The 17,353-nt window shown below is 47.1% G+C and overlaps 1 protein-coding gene across 4 annotated transcripts in view; it reads right to left on the reverse strand.

Moving 5' to 3' along the window:
- CDC14B (cell division cycle 14B) overlaps nt 1-6,841 on the reverse strand; it is a 133,535-nt gene extending 126,694 nt beyond the window's left edge. For 3 of the 4 annotated variants that reach the window (XM_075318727.1, XM_075318713.1, XM_075318708.1), the window contains exon 1: nt 6,486-6,841. In XM_075318727.1, the coding sequence (XP_075174842.1) occupies nt 6,486-6,615 (130 nt within the window). In that variant the 5' untranslated portion in view covers nt 6,616-6,841. The remainder of the gene's footprint in view (nt 1-6,485) is intronic. The other variant, XM_075318735.1, reaches the window with a different exon arrangement.
- Between the last annotated feature and the right edge of the window lie 10,512 nt (nt 6,842-17,353).

Raw genomic sequence — 17,353 nt, forward strand, 5'->3', positions numbered from 1 at the left:
TTGGGCGTGACTGAGACCTCCAAGAATCTGAGCGTCTCTGATCTTTTTGAGTCTTTTTTGACGAGGAAAATTGGAACCTGCCCGGTCCTCGAAAGGACCGATAACCAGACTGACCCCTCCTCTGTTGGGGTTTGTTTTGTCTGTGTTGCGGTAAGGATGAGTCCTTACCCTTGGAGTGTTTGATGATTTCATCCAAACGCTCTCCAAACAATCGGTCACGAGAAAAAGGCAAATTGGTTAGGCACTTCTTGGAATGAGAATCTGCCTTCCAATGTCTCAACCACAGGGCCCTACGCAAAACAACGGAGTTGGCTGACGCCACTGCCGTACGGCTTGTAGCGTCAAGAACAGCATTAATCGCGTACGACGCGAATGCCGCCATTTGCGAGGTCAATGGTGCTACCTGCGGGGCAAATGCACGTGTGACTGAGTCGACTTGCACAAGCCCGGCTGAGATAGCTTGGAGTGCCCATACGGCAGCAAAAGATGGCGCTAACGACGCTCCAATAGCTTCATAGATGGATTTCAGCCAGAGCTCCATCTGCCTGTCAGTGGCATCTTTAAGTGCCGCTCCATCTTCAACTGCAACCAAGGATCTAGCTGCAAGCCTGGAAATTGGAGGATCCACTTTTGGACACTGGGTCCAACCCTTGACCACCTCAGGGGGAAAAGGATAGCGTGTATCTTTAAGCCGTTTAGAAAAACGCCTTTCCGGATAAGCGTGGGGTTTCTGGATTGCGTCTCTAAAGTCAGCGTGGTCCAGAAAAGTGCTTAATGTACGCTTGGGATATCTGAAATGGATTCTCTCGTGCTGCGAAGCTGACTCCTCTACCAGAGGAGCTGGTGGAGAAATATTTAACATCTTATTGATGGATGCTATAAGATCATTAACTATGGCATCACCATCTGGTGTATCTAGATTGAGAGCGGTCCCAGGATCAGAATCCTGATCAGTTACGTCCGCCTCATCACCCATAGATTCATCTCGCTGGGATCCTGACCATTGAGATGAATGTGAAGGCCTCTCATAGCGAGCCCGCTTAGGTTGCCTGGGACCATCGTCCGAGTCAGAGTCTTCACCCTGAGGTGTATGTGCCCGTCCCGGAGCTTGGAAGTAATTCAGCTGAGGGGGACCAGGGGGCAATGATTGCACAGTGTCCGTGGCCTGAAGTACAGGCCTAGCCCGCAATGTGTCAAGAATTTGTGACATAGTGAGAGACATTCTGTCAGCAAAAGCTGTAAACTCCGTTCCTGTCACTTGGACAGCATTCACAGGTGGTACACCCTGGGTCACGTCCAGCGGAGGTCCCGGCTGTGCAAGTGCCACAGGGGCCGAGCACTGCACACAATGGGGGTCATTGGAGCCTGCCGGTAGAAAAGTCCCACATGCGGTACAGGAAGCATATAATGTCTGACCCTTGCGTTTTGTGGACGACATGCTGTTGGCTCTCTGCAATGTGAGAGAGTCTATAGCCAAAAGGCGACCAGCGCTATGCAGTACAAAGTATTTGCAGGAACAAAATACTAAGATTACTACTGGCACAAGAGGGGGTGAGCCCGGAGGGCTGCTTACCGCCCGCTGAATAGCGGGTAAGAGGCGCAGAATTCCTTGTCTGGGTCTCCCCGGCTCCCCTCTGCAGCTCAGCGTGTCAGCAGGAATGGCTGCCGGCGTCTGTGGAGAGGGGCGGCCCGTGGGAGTTCCCAAACAAAAGTGCGGGAAACAGTGTCCCCTCTGTGCCTATTGTGAGGGCTGGAGTATGTAAAAACGACTCCAGCCCTCCGCGCTGATGCACTGACCAGCGTCCCGCCCCTCTCCTGACTGGCAGGTCTGGGGGCGGGAACGAACGGAACCAGGCCGCAAAAGCCGGGGACTCGAGTTATCAGCGCGGCCGCCGTAAAAGCGCGGCCCGCGCTGAAGTCCCCGGCGCACCACAAGTGCCAGCCGCGCCGCAGTCCCAGCGGCCGGCGCGACCGTTCCCCAAAAGTGTGCCCGCTTCAGCGAAGCTGAAATGAGGCCATGGCACAAGCGCCGCAGCGCTGATGTCCCCGGCGCACTACAACACCCAGCATGCTGCGGTGTGAGCGCGAAATGCACGGGGACACAGAGTACCTTGAGGAAGCAGGGCCATGTCCCTGATGTACTCCGCTCCAATCCAGCATCTTCTCCAGGGGCTGTAGATGGAGCACGGTCTCAGTGCCTGGAGACCAGTAAATCCCACTTCACCCAGAGCCCTGTAAAAAGGGATGGGGAAGGAATCAGCATGTGGGCTCCAGCCTCCGTACCCGCAATGGGTACCTCAACCTTACAAACACCTCCGACATACAGTGGGGTGAGAAGGGAGCATGCTGGGGGCCCTGTATGGGCCCTCTTTTCTTCCATCCGACATAGTCAGCAGCTGCTGCTGACTAAAAACAATGGAGCTATGCGTGCGTGTCTGACCTCCTTCGCACAAAGCTAAAACTGAGGAATCCGTACTCCTACGGGAGGGTGTATAGCCAGAAGGGGAGGGGCCTTACACTTTTAAGTGTAGTACTTTGTGCGGCCTCCGGAGGCAGTAGCTATACACCCAATTGTCTGGGTCTCCCAATTAGGAGCGAAAAAGAAACATAAATATCCTGAATGTAGACTGACTGCTTACGCATTTTTAACTTTAGGAAATAAATTCCAGGTTTCAATTGGTTTTGGACACTGCCTCCAGTTTCTTCCTTCACTATTTTCAAGCGCTCTGCTGTCAGTGCACATTCTCGTTTGTATTCAGACAGGCCTCCATAAGACACCGTCATCTTCACTGTATAACTGCAGCATTTTAGGATATAGTACAAGTGACCAGACAATCGCTGGATCAAGCTTCCTATGGGACTACAGAAAATGAAATAGAAAAGGTGTAAAACTAAAAAGAAAAAGTTTGGGAAAATAATTTAAATTTTCTCCTTGTTAAAAATAAAGAACCTGAAAAAAAAAGTTTTCTGTATTTGTAAAAGTCTTGTCTTTGAAAATATAAAATTATTTAACCAATCTATTTAAAATATAAAAAAAAGGGAAAAAAAGAAACACAAAAGTTGCTATTTTTCGGAAACCTCACCCTTGCCAGAAAATGGAATACAAAGTGATCAGAATGTGTTCTGTACTCCAAAACAAAACAGTCATTAAAAACTATTGTTCAGCGCGCACACACACGCGCGCACACACACACACACACACACACACACACACACACACACACACACACACACACCTCCATCTAAGAATGAAAGTTATGGGGGTGCAACACAGATAAATCTCAAGAATGGAAGGTATTTAATGCCAGTTTACTATATAGGCTAGGTGATCAGCCACTTTAGTTTCTATCAGTGGTGGCCAGTTTCCTATATAAAAGTGCATCCTGTACAAGCCCCTTACTATAGATCTTGTAAGTGCTGCTCTGAAGTTGGTTCAGAACCCCGGACCTGGCCGGCTTCACCGCCAGTGTCTTCTGATGCTGCAGAGGTAAAGCTGTCTATGTCAGCAGCACCAGAGACCCAACAACTCCGCCTTGCTGCTAGCCAAATGGTCATCAGTCAAGACCACTTTTACCTCTCTGCGCCCCGACAAGCAAGAAGCAGGAGGCAAAGGAGTGGTGCATTCTAACGAAAGCGCATGTCACAGAAAACAGGCACGTTATGAGGAGGCACTCTTCCCCGCACGCCTGTACACAGGGCACTGTATGGAGCCCATACACCACTCATGCAGGAGCGCGTCTGTCTGATAAGCTGCCCATTTATGAACGTTTTTTCCTTCAGTGAGCAGACGTGGTCTCAGACCCAGACCTCCCATTGATCAGCAAGGGTAGAAAAGATAAATATATAAAAATAAGTATACCTTAATGTAATAGATTGCTGTACATTCTGAAGCTTCTTTTCATACATACGTACGAGCAGGTCTGGGTGTATATTGCTAATCCCTGCCTAACAGTCCCTGTATACACTAGCATAGATAAAGGGATCTTTAGAGAAAGTATATACTAGCATAAATAAAGGGATCTTTAGAGAAAGTATATACTAGCATAAATAAAGGGATCTTTAGAGAAAGTATATACTAGCATAAATAAAGGGATCTTTAGAGAAAGTATATACTAGCATAAATAAAGGGATCTTTAGAGAAAGTATATACTAGCATAAATAAAGGGATCTTTAGAGAAAGTATATACTAGCATAAATAAAGGGATCTTTAGACAAAGTATTTCTAAAGATCCTCTATGATATGCTAATGAGTGCAGGAACTAGTCACAAGGGTCTTAGTTCCTGCGCTCATTCCACCCTCTTAGCATGTTAACATGCTATTTAATGCAGCATCACCAGCGGTGACGTGTGTACCTGTGTCTGCTGTGACCGCGCTTCTGAATGCTGGGCACTTCCGGTCAGGCGTTGTATGAAGCCGGGTGTACGGGTCCCAGGTTCAGCGAGGTCTACTGCGCATGACTGGAAGTGCCAAGACTTCTGATCAGCGGTCACAGGTACACATGTCATCGCTGGTGACGCTGCATTGAATAGCATGTTAGTACACCCCTGTGGGTATGATAACATGCTGAGAGGGCAGAATGAGCGGAGGAAATCACACCCTTGTGACTAGTCCCTGCGCTCATTAGCATATTATAAGAGCTTTAGAAATACTTTTTCCAAAGATCTCTTAATGTACTCTGTGCTACTAGATACAGGGACATAAGTTAGAAAAACTCCATGATACCATACTAATCATAGTTGCGGTCAAAGCACCATCCATAGGTCACATGCCGCAAGCACAAATTCCATGTAAACATGTAATAAACAGGAGAAAAGAGGAATAAATAGTGCAAAATATTATATTGTCAAAAGGGGAACAAAAAGGGGGTTCAAGTGTATATACATAAAACGTTAAGTGATTAAAAACATACAGACATGGGAACTGGGTGCGGGCACATATAATGCATAGCTCTAATTGAGAGAGATGGGTACATAAAGATAATAAATACAAATGGAGTAAAAGAAAAAGCTGCAGGCGAAATACTATATTAAAGTGTCAGTGCATATATTTCCATAGCAAGATGCCTGCATGCCAAATTAGGGTTTTAAAGTGTCACATGCATAAATGGCCCAACTCACAGGGCATAATAGTAACCATTAGATGTAGATACCCACCAATAAAGTGCAATCGTGCGGATGTCAGCAGCAGGAACCCAGACAGCCAGATCCCAGAAGGAGGAGTTCCCCCCAACACGTGTTTCGCTATTAGGGGGCTTGTGCACATTTGGCCATTGATAGATAGATATGATAACGATATGCAAATGATGAAAAAATGATGAAAAAAAATGGAGGCAAAAGGTTGAAAACACCTTGATGTGTTCTCACTATTGAGAATGAACACCACACACATATCCCTGCACTCACACGCCTTATCTGCTATCAATGAGATTATTAATGGTGGTCTGAGGAATGTCCGGTCACAATGAATGCACTTGGGCACTAAAATCAAGAGCCCTGGCTGGCAGCTTCCTTTGCAATTGGTGACCAATGACTCTACAGGCCACGGTAGCACGTTTAGGCCACACAGTAGCACGAGCAACATGTGGCCTGGCGTTGTTGTGTTGAAATATCGTTCCTGGAACACTTTAGAGAGATGGCTGTGGCTTCCATGACCAAATCAAGGGAATGCCAAGAGGTTAGTGTATCTGGAATGAAGTGCAGACTGAGACCACACGGCAGCGACATGAAGACGCCTTCACTAGGGAGCGGGGAAAAGTCCCAGGAGATGATTTTCAGCACGAGAACGCCAGGCCCCATATCGCTCATGGTACTGTGAGGAGTCTGTATGACCTAAAGGGTTACCCACGTCCTGCAGGGTCTCCCATCAAGCCCTTCGGGGACATCAAAGGCAGCTGCCAGCAGTGGATCTTGAAGGTTTGCCTATCCATGAGCATTTATAATGGCAGAACATTTCTGAGGCAGCCATTAATAACCTCATTGATCACAGCCAAGGCGTGTAAGTGCGGGGATTTCTGTGTGTGGTGATCAAACTAGATGCTGCATAAATGGCGATGGTGTGAAGATATTTCCATTTCTTCATCACTTACCGATCACTAAAACGTCCATCGATCCTCTGATTCTCCCAACTTCATGTTGAGTATTGTGAGCTATATATGAGACACACACACACAGACACACACACACACACGGGTCGGTGGGGACATCTGGACCCTGCCAGCACACATGTAGCCCCCGCCAGGCGCCGATCAACGTTTACACGGTGCCAATAGGTCAGTTGACTAAAGAAATTCACCAAAACCAATGCAAGATTAAATCACAGGTCGTAGCAACCAATCAGATTCTGGCTCTCTTTCCAGAGCTCCTTAAGAAGAGAAAGCCGCATCCTGATTGGTTGCTATGGACGTATATTTACTCTGCAGATGACATCACAGCAGATAGAATGCCGGCATTCTGAGCAGGCAATGCCGGCAGCCCCCACCTCCTACCTGTCACACTGATGTAGATGTCATCGTCCTTGCCGTCATCCTCTGCCCACAGCTCATCTCGGGGTTTCTTCCGCCAGCCCAAGTTGCTCCTGCTGGCTTCGTCTGGGCTCTTATCTGTTCGCCTCTTCATGGCTGCAGAGCTGGCACATAATGGGCAGCACAGAACTTAATAGCGGGCTGATGCCTACTCCCCGGCTACCTGGCGAGCCTCCGAAGCAGAGCTGCAGCAGCTGCGGTCCCCCTCCTCTGTGTGCTGGCCTGTTATTCCGCTGAGGTTGCTGTATATGGAGACAGCCGGCATCGCGCGCACACCCCTGTGCTGGTGACGGGCGGGGAATAATCCAGGCCAGAGGGGCGGGGTTATCACACGCTGAGCTCTGATTGGACGCCGCGCGGTGACGTCACAGACAGCGTGCTCACTTTGTTGTGTAGTGATCTGCAGAGCGCAGTGCTGAGTGTCTGCGCATCCGCTGCTAGGGACTGCTGCTCACTGTAGCGCCTTATCAGACTTGCCTATGCTATGTGTTTATACAATGTAGAGCAAGAAATATACTGCAGTAACGTATTACCTCAAAAGTTTTAGGCTAGTTTCACACTTGCGTTCAGCGCAGTCCGTCACTATGGAGAATAGCGCAGTCCGTTAACGCACTGCGCTATTCTCCATAGACTTGTATGGACGACGCACTGTAACGCAAGTGTCTGCGTTGCATCCGCTGGACGACGCAGCGTCGTTATTTTGACGCTGCGTCGGGCGGATGGAACGCAGCATGTAACGTTTTTCTGCGCTTGGCGGAGTGTCAAAAAAACGCAACCTGCAGGAATCCGTTAGGCGTCCGTTGTTTTTATAATGGACGCCTATGGTGGCGGATTCCGTTAGAATGCGTCATTTGACAGATTCCGTTAACGCAGCTGTCTTTACACAACTGCGCATGCTCAGATGTGTACAGTCAAGGAAAAAACCTACAACGGATTGCGTTATTTTGTACGATCTGTAGCATGCGTTGTGCCACTATATGCAACGCATCCGTTGCATGCGTCACACAACGCAATGCTACGGATCCCGTCCAACGCAAGTGTGAAACTAGCCTTATGGAGACACTTTGTTAGGTATCTCCATAGGCTATTTACAGCACCCTTGTAAGGCCATGTACACACACTGAGTATTTGGTGAGATTTTTACCTCAGTATTTTAGCCAAAACTATAAGGCCACGTGCACACGTTGAGTATTTGGTGAGTTTTTTACCTCAGTATTTGTAGCCCACCGTAATAAATACAGAAGTGGTGTGCGTGTTTCTATTCTACTTTTCCTCTGATTGTTCCACTCCTGTTTTTGACTACAAATACTGAGGTAAAAACTCACCAAATACTCGACGTGCACATGACTTAAGGGTTTCTATACATGAACCGATAGGCGGCGTTAAAGATTTATTGACTGACGGACAAAGCAAGCACTCATGGTTATATCGATGGAAAAATAAAAATAATTTATGGCTCTTGGGCAAACGAGAGGTAAAAGCTAAAGTCAAAAAATGAAAAAGGGGTTAAATAGCATGTCTACACTGCAGACTGCGCTCCCCGATACATGCGGAACGATATGTGATGGATCATTCACTGCAGCTTGGCCCCGATTGTTCTCGGTAGTGAGAGTCCTATATACATTGTACAAGATGCTGTTGAGAACCATGATCTCTTTTGCAGTATAAAAGAAAATTTCACCAGACGAACAAGTGTTTGCCCATTCATCAGGTGATCAACTGCCAGGTTACACTGCTTAATATGAAGAAATGAGCATTCATAGGTATGCTCCTTCGTGATAATCGTGGACCTTTAGTTGTAAAAAGACATGGAGCTAAACACATCTGTTAGATCTCTCGATTAGGCTAGGTTCACATTTCCATTGTTTTGCATCAGTCACATGCGTTGCTTGACGCTTGTGACTTATGCGTTGTACAACGGATGACAAGAATTGAAATTCATTGTCATGATAAAGCGGATTCCGTTGTAAAACGAGGGAGGGAGAACGATCAGCTGATTGTTCACAATAGCCGACCGCCGGCTTTTGAGAGCGATCAGCTGATCTCCTGCCCGCCAGCTTTTGAGAGCGATCAGCTGATCTCCTGCCCGCCAGCTTTTGAGAGCGATCAGCTGATCTCCTGCCCGCCAGCTTTTGAGAGCGATCAGCTGATCTCCTGCCCGCCGGCTTTTGAGAATGATCAGGTGATCTCCTGCCCGCCAGCTTTTGAGAGCGATCAGCTGATCTCCTGCCCACCGGCTTTTGAGAGCGATCAGCTGATCTCCTGCCCGCCGGCTTTTGAGAGCGATCAGCTGATCGCCCAGTGGCTGGCTTCTGTGAACGATCAACTGATCGGCTGGCTATTTTGAACGATCAGCTGATCGCTCTCAAAAGCCGGCGGCCGGGAGATCAGCTGATCACTCACGGAAGCCGGCCGCCGGACGATCAGCTGTTCGTTCGGCCGCCGAGAGAGACATTCATTTGAATGATTAAACACAAGATTTGAGCATGCGCAGTGAAAACATAAGGATTCCGCTGCTCAAAAAACAGTACATGCTGCGTTCCTGCAGCCCGACAGTCAGTCGTTCCACGACTGATCAGTCAGGCGGCTGATGCAACGCAGCATCATCAGTCACAATCCGCCGCTCATACAAGTCTATGGGAAACAACGGAATCCGCCAAATGAATTGCGTTGTTTATTAGAGCGGCGGTTTGTGACTGATCATAAACAACGGAAATGTGAACCTAACCTTATCCAGCACCTTGTGTCCCTGCAGTTGTTTGATGATGTTACTGCAGTGATGCCTGTACCAGTCACATGGATGTCATCACTACAAAGATCATTTGCAGGGTTGGCGCCAGCACCTAGCAGTGCTGTGATCTACCACGCCTGAGAGGCCACTCTCAGTCCAGATTTCCATTATTAACTTGTATGTATGGAACGGGCTGAGGAACTGACCCTGATATGTACAGCCAGACTGTCAATCAAAGCAGTTTAACTCATTAGATGCTATTTTCAATTATGACAGCATTTAAGAGGTTAGAAATGAGACAAAGGTGTCCCTTCCACTTCCACCACCCACTCTACAACACAATTGTAGGGGGCCAATGGTATTATGGCAGCTTGGGACCTACTGAAAGCCCCTATTTCTGCCATGTTTGTGCACCTACGAAACCCAGGTTATAATGGGCAGAGATGTGTAAACCTTTGGAAGTTCAGTTCGCCAGGTACATTTGAACCTTAAAAAAGTTCGGATTTTGACCCCGACTTGATCCGAACCTCAATGGAAGTCAGTAATTGGACAGTTTGTGGCTCCACTAACATGCTGCCAGCCATAAGAAGAACACTTCCAGGGGAGGGTAGGCGAGGTTTTTCAAAAATGTTATTTTATTTTTTTTGTGTGTGTGTTTGTGCTCATTACATTTGATCATGCTGATTTCACCCCAAATGTGTGTCCTTCAATCACTGCAAGCAGCTCACACAGGGCTAAGCATCACTCATACCCAAGCACAGCGCTGCTCGCTTGAGTGGTTTACACTCATAACTCACTCAAACTTTGTTTTTTTTTGGAAGTCAGTTTCCGAACCTGAACTCCGAATATTGAATCTTAGGTTCACTCATCTCTAATAGTGAGGCTTCATAGGAGGTTGGTAATTTTACAATAAAATGCAAAGCCATGAATAAGGACATATTGATGTAAAATGCATGGGCCAAAGATACAGGCTTTGGATTTTTAATGTATTTGAAATAAATCTGATGTTCTATAAGGATTTTTCATTGTTGCTGGAGTTTCAATTTTCAAATGCAATATTTTTGCAGTGAATAGTACAAGTGATCACTGGTTCAAGTCTAGAAGGATTAATGAAAAAATATAAAAACAGTTTTAAAAATTAAACATATAAAAAAGCAAAACAATGTTAAAATACTTGATGTCATGATGTGCATTGGTTGTCTGAACTATTAAAGTATAATATTTATCCCATACGGTGATCTCTGAAAGAAAGAAAAAAAATAATAAAATTGCTATTTTTTGGTCACTTCAGTTCCCTAAAAAATGAAATTAAAAGATGCCAGAAAAGTCATAAGAATGCAAAAAACCACAAACCCTGACACACTCTATTGACCATGAATTAAAAAAGTTATGGCTCTTGGAAAGAGAAGAGAAACATTTGACAGTGAAGAGGGGCCCTCTGAGACTCTGACATGTAAGAAGGGCTCATATAAACTTGGGCGTCAACATTATTGCGTTGAAGAAAGGCATGGCAATCTACCGTATTATGCCAAAAAAAGTACAACTAAAGGTATTCAATATAGTGCTAGAAGATCTGCCGCTATATCGGATGGCACTCAACAAGTTACTGGGGAAAATCTGGTGGTCCACCCAAGTATGATCAATGCTTATAACTTGCCAGGATCAAAGCCGAAAGATTGTCTTGCTGCTGATGTCGTTTGGTCGAACGCGAAGCTCAAAACCTGTAGAGATATCATCCATTTAACAACTGGAACGTACAAACCATAAACTTTGGCAAATTCGACATTGTCAAAGCCGAAAGGGGCAGAACAGGACTCAACTTACTTGGAAATAGAGAATTAGGATGGACTCAATCTGTACATTTTCAGTCAAACGAACATTGGGTCTACTGTTCTGACAATGACAGCCAAAAACGAAACAGTGTCCCTTTTATTCTCAACCAAAGATTGGCCAGCACTGTGCTATAGTTCAATGCAGCCAGTAATAGTCATCTCCATACAATTACAAGGAGCGTCAATACTTGCCACATTCATACTGTCATGAACATAAGTATTCCAACCCAGTAACAAAAAGGAAAGAAGTCCAGCTCACCGATCAGCTGATTGCTGTTAGATATAAATGTCCTGTGCACGGAATTGTCTGGCCATCAAGTAGAAAGTTAGAAAGAAAAAATTCCAGTGCTGTCCAATAAAAATACTCCACTTTAATAGAAAATTCTAAAAATCCAGTATAATAGCTCATGATATAGATATCAGTGAAAACTACGCGTTTTGACGCTAGGTCTTAGTCATGTTCTGCAACCCAGGAGCTAAAGGGGAAATATGGCCTATCTCAATACAGCCACACCTGCATCCTACTGGTGCCAATACAGACTAGTATTCCTGACTGCACAGCCCCTAATGGCTTCTGCACAGACTGGAATAACCCTAGCCACAACACTAGAAACCCACAACTTGGAACTCTCTGCCTAAAAGGCCATCAAGTTGTTCCTTGTACCTCTAAGGAACCAGAGGGGAGGTCGGTATGCAATATAAACCAAGATAGGAAAGCATGTAAAGATAGGCAGAAACTATGAGGAAACATAAAACACGTGCACAAGTGGAAAAAGTGACATAGTAAATGCAAGCTAGGGTAGCCTCCTACAACCTAAGGGGTACTTTACACGCTGCAACATCGCTAGCATCGGCTAGCGATGCCAAGTGCGATGGTACCTGCCCCCGTCGCACATGCAATATCTTGTGATTGCTGCCGTAGCGAACATTATCGCTACGGAAGCGTCACACGCACATACCTGGTCGGTGACGTCGCTGTGACTGCCGAAGAATCCCTCCTTCAAGGGGGAGGTGCGTTAGGCGTCACCGCGACGTCACCGCAACGTCACTAAGCGGCCGGCCAATAGAAGCGGAGGGGCGGAGATGAGCGGGACGTAACATCCCGCCCACCTTCTTCCTTCTGCATTCCTGGTGGACGCAGGTAAGGAGATGTTTGTCGTTCCTGCGGCTTCACACACAGCGATGAGTGACGCCGCTGGAGCGACAAACAACATTGTACCTGCAGCAGGAGCGACATTATGAAAATGAACGACGTGACACAGATCAGCGATTTTTGACTGTTTTGCGCTCGTTCATCGTCGCTCCTAGGATTTACACATTGCGATGTAGCTACTGGCGCCGGATGTGCGTCACAACAACCGTGACCCCGTCGATATTTCGATAGCGATGTCGCAACGTGTAAAGTACAACTTACAGCAAACAGGAGAAAGGTGTAAATTAGACAAATGAGGAAGCACAGAGCAAATACCATACTGATCTCTGTATCATAGGCAAAAATGGAACTCCTTAGCAGAATCAACATAGGAATATAGGCAGCAAAAGGCTAGTATCAGAAGAGTATAAATAGCCCCACTCGGTATGTGATAGGACAGAGGAAATTAGCAAGTGCGCACATCTGATAACTGTAAACCAAAAGGAGAGACACAAAGGCAAAAGTCATCAGCAAAAAGGGGGAGGAACACTGGGGCTATAGGAGGTAGAATAGTGGGATAAGTCAATGGAACAAACTATGAGTGAGGTAAAAACAATATTTATTTATAAAATCATAAAGGGTTAAAATTCGGATAAAATATTAAAACTGATGGCAGTGTCAAGAAGCTGCAGGTAGTAGGCAGGGAGCGCGTAGAGCCTGTCAAGAAAGGAGAAATTCAAATAGGTAAGTACTACCGCACTACCAAAAATGGAAATGAGGTAAAAAAAATATATTAGAGTGAATGGTTTACCTGAGAATTATAACTGAAAAAAATGTGGACTAACACTGTCTAGGCTAGTGGCTGTTGAAACATATGGTAAATCTGTGGAGGAATAAGTGAATGAATTTAAATATACAATATTCAATAGAAAGCCCACAGTGTGTGTAAAGTCTAGTATTGGACATTACCTGTATGTACAGGTCCCAAAAAAGTAACCTGCAGACTCTTAGATGGTGATATCCTGAAGTGATGTTTCAGCTGGGTATACTTGTATATATAAGGGAAATTGCCTAGCTTATAAATAAGATGGTGATAAAACTGAGTGTTAGAAATATATATATATATATATATATATATATATATATATATATATATATAAAAAAGAGCCATTGTGATTACTTGTGGTTTGTCGCAGCTGTACACCCTGGGGGGGACAGCTGTATACCTTTGGGAGGAGCTATATACCAGGGAGGTGAGCTGTATACCCTTGGGGGAGGAGAGCTGTATATCCATGAGGATGATAGCTGTATACCTTTGGGGGAGCTATATAACAGGGAGGTGAGCTGTATACCCTTGGGGGGGGAGAAATGTATACCCTTGGGGGGAGAGATGTATACTCTTGTGGGAAAAGAGAGCGGTATACCCTTGTGGGTGAAGAGAGCTGTATACCCTTGTGGGGAAAGAGAGCTGTATACCCTTGTGGGGAAAGAGAGCTGTATACCCTTGTGGGGGAAGAGAGCTGTATACCCTTGGGGGGAAGGGAACCTGCATATCCTTGGGGGAAAGCTGTATACCCTTGGGAGAGGGGAGGTGTATACCCTTGGGGGGGAAGGAAGATGTTTCCCCTTGGGAGGAGAGCTATATACCCTTGGGGGGAGGACAGCTATATACCTTTGGGGAAGCTATATACCAGGGAAGTGAGCTGTATACCCTTGGGGGGGAGGAGATCTGTATACCCTTGAGCCGAGCGTTAGCTGGCTGAGAACAGCTAGTATTGCGTATAGGTACATGAGCCACATGATTATCTTTGCTGAGTCTTTCTGGTAGTGTGAGCCAGCTAAGTGAAATTGGTGCTGTTGATGGAATAAGTGGATCTTAGCAGAGCTATAAGGTAAAGATCATGTACCATGTTGTATGAAAATACTGGGAGTAAAGCCAAGTATGAAACTAAGCATATAAGGATCCTACCTAAGGAAAAATACAAGTCGTGGTAGGTGGTAGGTGGTAAGTGTAGGAGAATTGGTTTGGCGGGGAGAAATTGCTGTTAGCTGCGAGCTGTGGAGGACGCTGGAGGAACAGCTGTTTGCGGACATTTTGATAAAATCCATGTTTTTTTGGCGGCTGATTTAACAGTTGGACAGAGCTCATGAATATGCTGGACTACCTGGTAGATACAAGTATTTCTTTAGTGATAATTTACTGCTGATTAAAGAAGACCAACCACTAGATTTTTGCAATATGAACTAAAATTAGTCCCATGCTAGCACTTAGATGCTGAATCCAGCCATACCTGTTGTAGAAAGATCTGATGCTTGGTTGCAGCAATATGTTCAATTAAAGTTGCAGAAATGTACTTTGATTGAAAGGTGCAACGGGGGCGGCCCTTTGTGCGGTGGTGAAGACTATGAGAGACATTGGCACGTGCATAGATTTTTTTTTACATCTGCGCACGTGCCCCTGCCGCTTATAGTCTTCAGCGCAGTGTCTTCAACAAAATGGCGCCAGAGGTCTCAATTCAAGCATGATCTGACCCAAAAAGGCCCGCCCTCGTTGCACCTGTCAATCAAAGTGCAGTGAATTTCTGCAACTTTGATTAAAGATATTTCTGCAACCAAGCATCGGATCTTTTTACAACATTCATATCATCTTAGTGCCAGTATGGCACTGCCTTTAGTTCATATTTCTGGTGGATGGTCCTCTTTAAACAGTGATTTAAGCAAAACTACACGAAGCAGCCCAGTAAATAAAACACCGCTGGAATTATAAACTATGCCCCTACGTTATGCTGCTCTCAGATTAGGTGTTTAAAACTGTGGGACAGATTCCCTTTATGAGAAGAATGGAAGGAAATATTGATCATTCAGGCAACAGGGAGTTGAGTTTAACAGTCACAGGATTCAATAATTTAATAATCTTATAAGAACATGTAACGGGGTGCCAGCCAGGGCCGCCTCTGGGCTTGTAGTCGTGGCCCCTTCTGTCAGGCTTACCCCTGGCTCCGCCGTCACTATCGGGACGGGAGATGTCTTGGTGGGGCAGAGTGTGGTGGTGCAGATGTCGTCCGACGTATAAACACTCTCCAGGCATGGTTCGATGCAAATAAAAGACATTCTTTATTTCACAACTCTTTCCAAAAAACGGCAGTTACAGATGACTTCACGTTCTTTTCTTAGCTGGGGAAAGCCTGCCCTGACGTCTCCTCCAGTGGGGATGTGCCCGGCTACTCTACTTCACCTGGCTCCCACTTATGGCTACCCACAGCCCGGACCCACACCGGGACTGCTTCGCACTATGAGGTTCCGCCCGCTCCTTTTCTCTCCGGCTTCCCTGTTCTTCCAGCTCCCTTCTTTCTTTCTTTCTTTCTGCCCACTCAGCTCCACACTCTGCCCCTGGCTGTTTCTTCTCTCCCGTCCCGGAAACAACTGCCTTCAGCACACACTTCCTTTCCCCCTAAGCTGCCGGCTCCTCCTCCCTCCTGTACAGTTTCTATGGGGACAGCATTAACCACTTCAGAGAAAACCTGTGCTTCCTTGTAAGGGGTCTGCCCACCCCTTACATACCTCCCCTCTTTAAGCCTAAGCCTCCTGGCAAGGCACAAATCTAAAATCACATTTTAAAACTAAACAAAGTCATTTTAATGAAACTGCGAACATGTTCACCTAAGGGCACCCGCAAGGGCACACCAGTCCAGCGCCCGGAGTTCCTCCTGGAAGCTCCCGGTCTTAGTCGTGCCCGGAGGCCGTCGGCAGGCACTCCCGGTCTTAGTGGAGTTTCTGCCCGGAGGCTTTTGCAGCACTCCCGGTCTTAGACGTTAGCTGGCAGGAACACAACTCGGCAAAAATCTTCTTAACGACGCGGAGGGAGCCCCTGGCTCAGTCCAGCATCAGGCTCTCTTCCGGGCTCAGCAACTTGAACGGTTACAAACAACACACCTTCTTCCGGCTCAAAACAACGCCGGTGTTGAAGAAAAACAGGCCCGCCATCTTCCGGTCTTGAAAAGTCACTCCGGATGATATGCACGTTGCCATTCGGCTCGTTGGGCCTGCACGTACTCTGACAGGGACTGTCCGGGCAACCGGCGCAGCCTCCGGAAGGGCTCGTAGTTGGCGGGTTGCTCCAACGTCTCGGGTGGGAGAGTTCAGCTAGCACCGGTCTTTGCTGCGACCGCCGCCGGTATTGGCATTCCTCCCACTCGATTTCCTGTTGCCACTGTGCGGCCTCTTGTGTAGTGGGCCGCTCCGGTCCTCCTGGCACAGCCGGTAGGTTAAGGGTGGGTCCTTCCGCAGCCGCAGTCTGCTTCGGGCGTCCTCTGCCCAGGCTAGTCGCTACTAGTGTGGCTACCGCAGCTTGCTGTCTTCCTGGAGTCTCCATCTTGCTCGGAGTCAGCGTTTCTGGTAATGGCGTCGGGGTCAGTGGAGATGCTGGAGGAAGTGGAGGCGGGCTTACTTTTCCCGCTCTTGGGTATACTCCACCCCCAGTCTCACACATCAGGTCGACCCCTACGCGGCGGTTCTTCTTTTTCTCTGGAACACCGCCCACTTCACATATCTTCCTTCGTGCCCTGGGACCGGCACCTCCCCTCTTTGGGCGGAGTACTCCGAACTTCTTTTTCGGCACCGGCCAGCCCCAGGCTCTTCTTTTGGCGCCAATTCTGCGCGCGCTTTCTGTGTCTTCACAGACAACGGCCATCTTGCCGCCATCTTGTGCCCGGTCCAACGCCTTAGGCACTTCTTCCTCTTCCCACCATGGGATCGGGACTCTTTTCCAATAATCTGGATCCAGTGTCCTCGGCATCACTTGATCTCCTTCTTCTTGGAGCGGGACCCCTTGCATATGATCCGGATCCTGCCGACTATGCCACATGTAACGGGGTGCCAGGGGCGCCTCTGGGCTTGTAGTCGTGGCCCCTTCTGTCAGGCTTACCCCTGGCTCCGCCGTCACTATCGGGACGGGAGATGTCTTGGTGGGGCAGAGTGTGGTGGTGCAGATGTCGTCCGACGTATAAACACTCTCCAGGCATGGTTCGATGCAAATAAAAGACATTCTTTATTTCACAACTCTTTCCAAAAACCGGCAGTTACAGATGACTTCACGTTCTTTTCTTAGCTGGGGAAAGCCTGTCCTGACGTCTCCTCC

The sequence above is a fragment of the Anomaloglossus baeobatrachus genome, chromosome 1 (genome assembly GCF_048569485.1).
Source record: "Anomaloglossus baeobatrachus isolate aAnoBae1 chromosome 1, aAnoBae1.hap1, whole genome shotgun sequence".
Lineage (NCBI taxonomy): Eukaryota > Metazoa > Chordata > Amphibia > Anura > Aromobatidae > Anomaloglossus > Anomaloglossus baeobatrachus.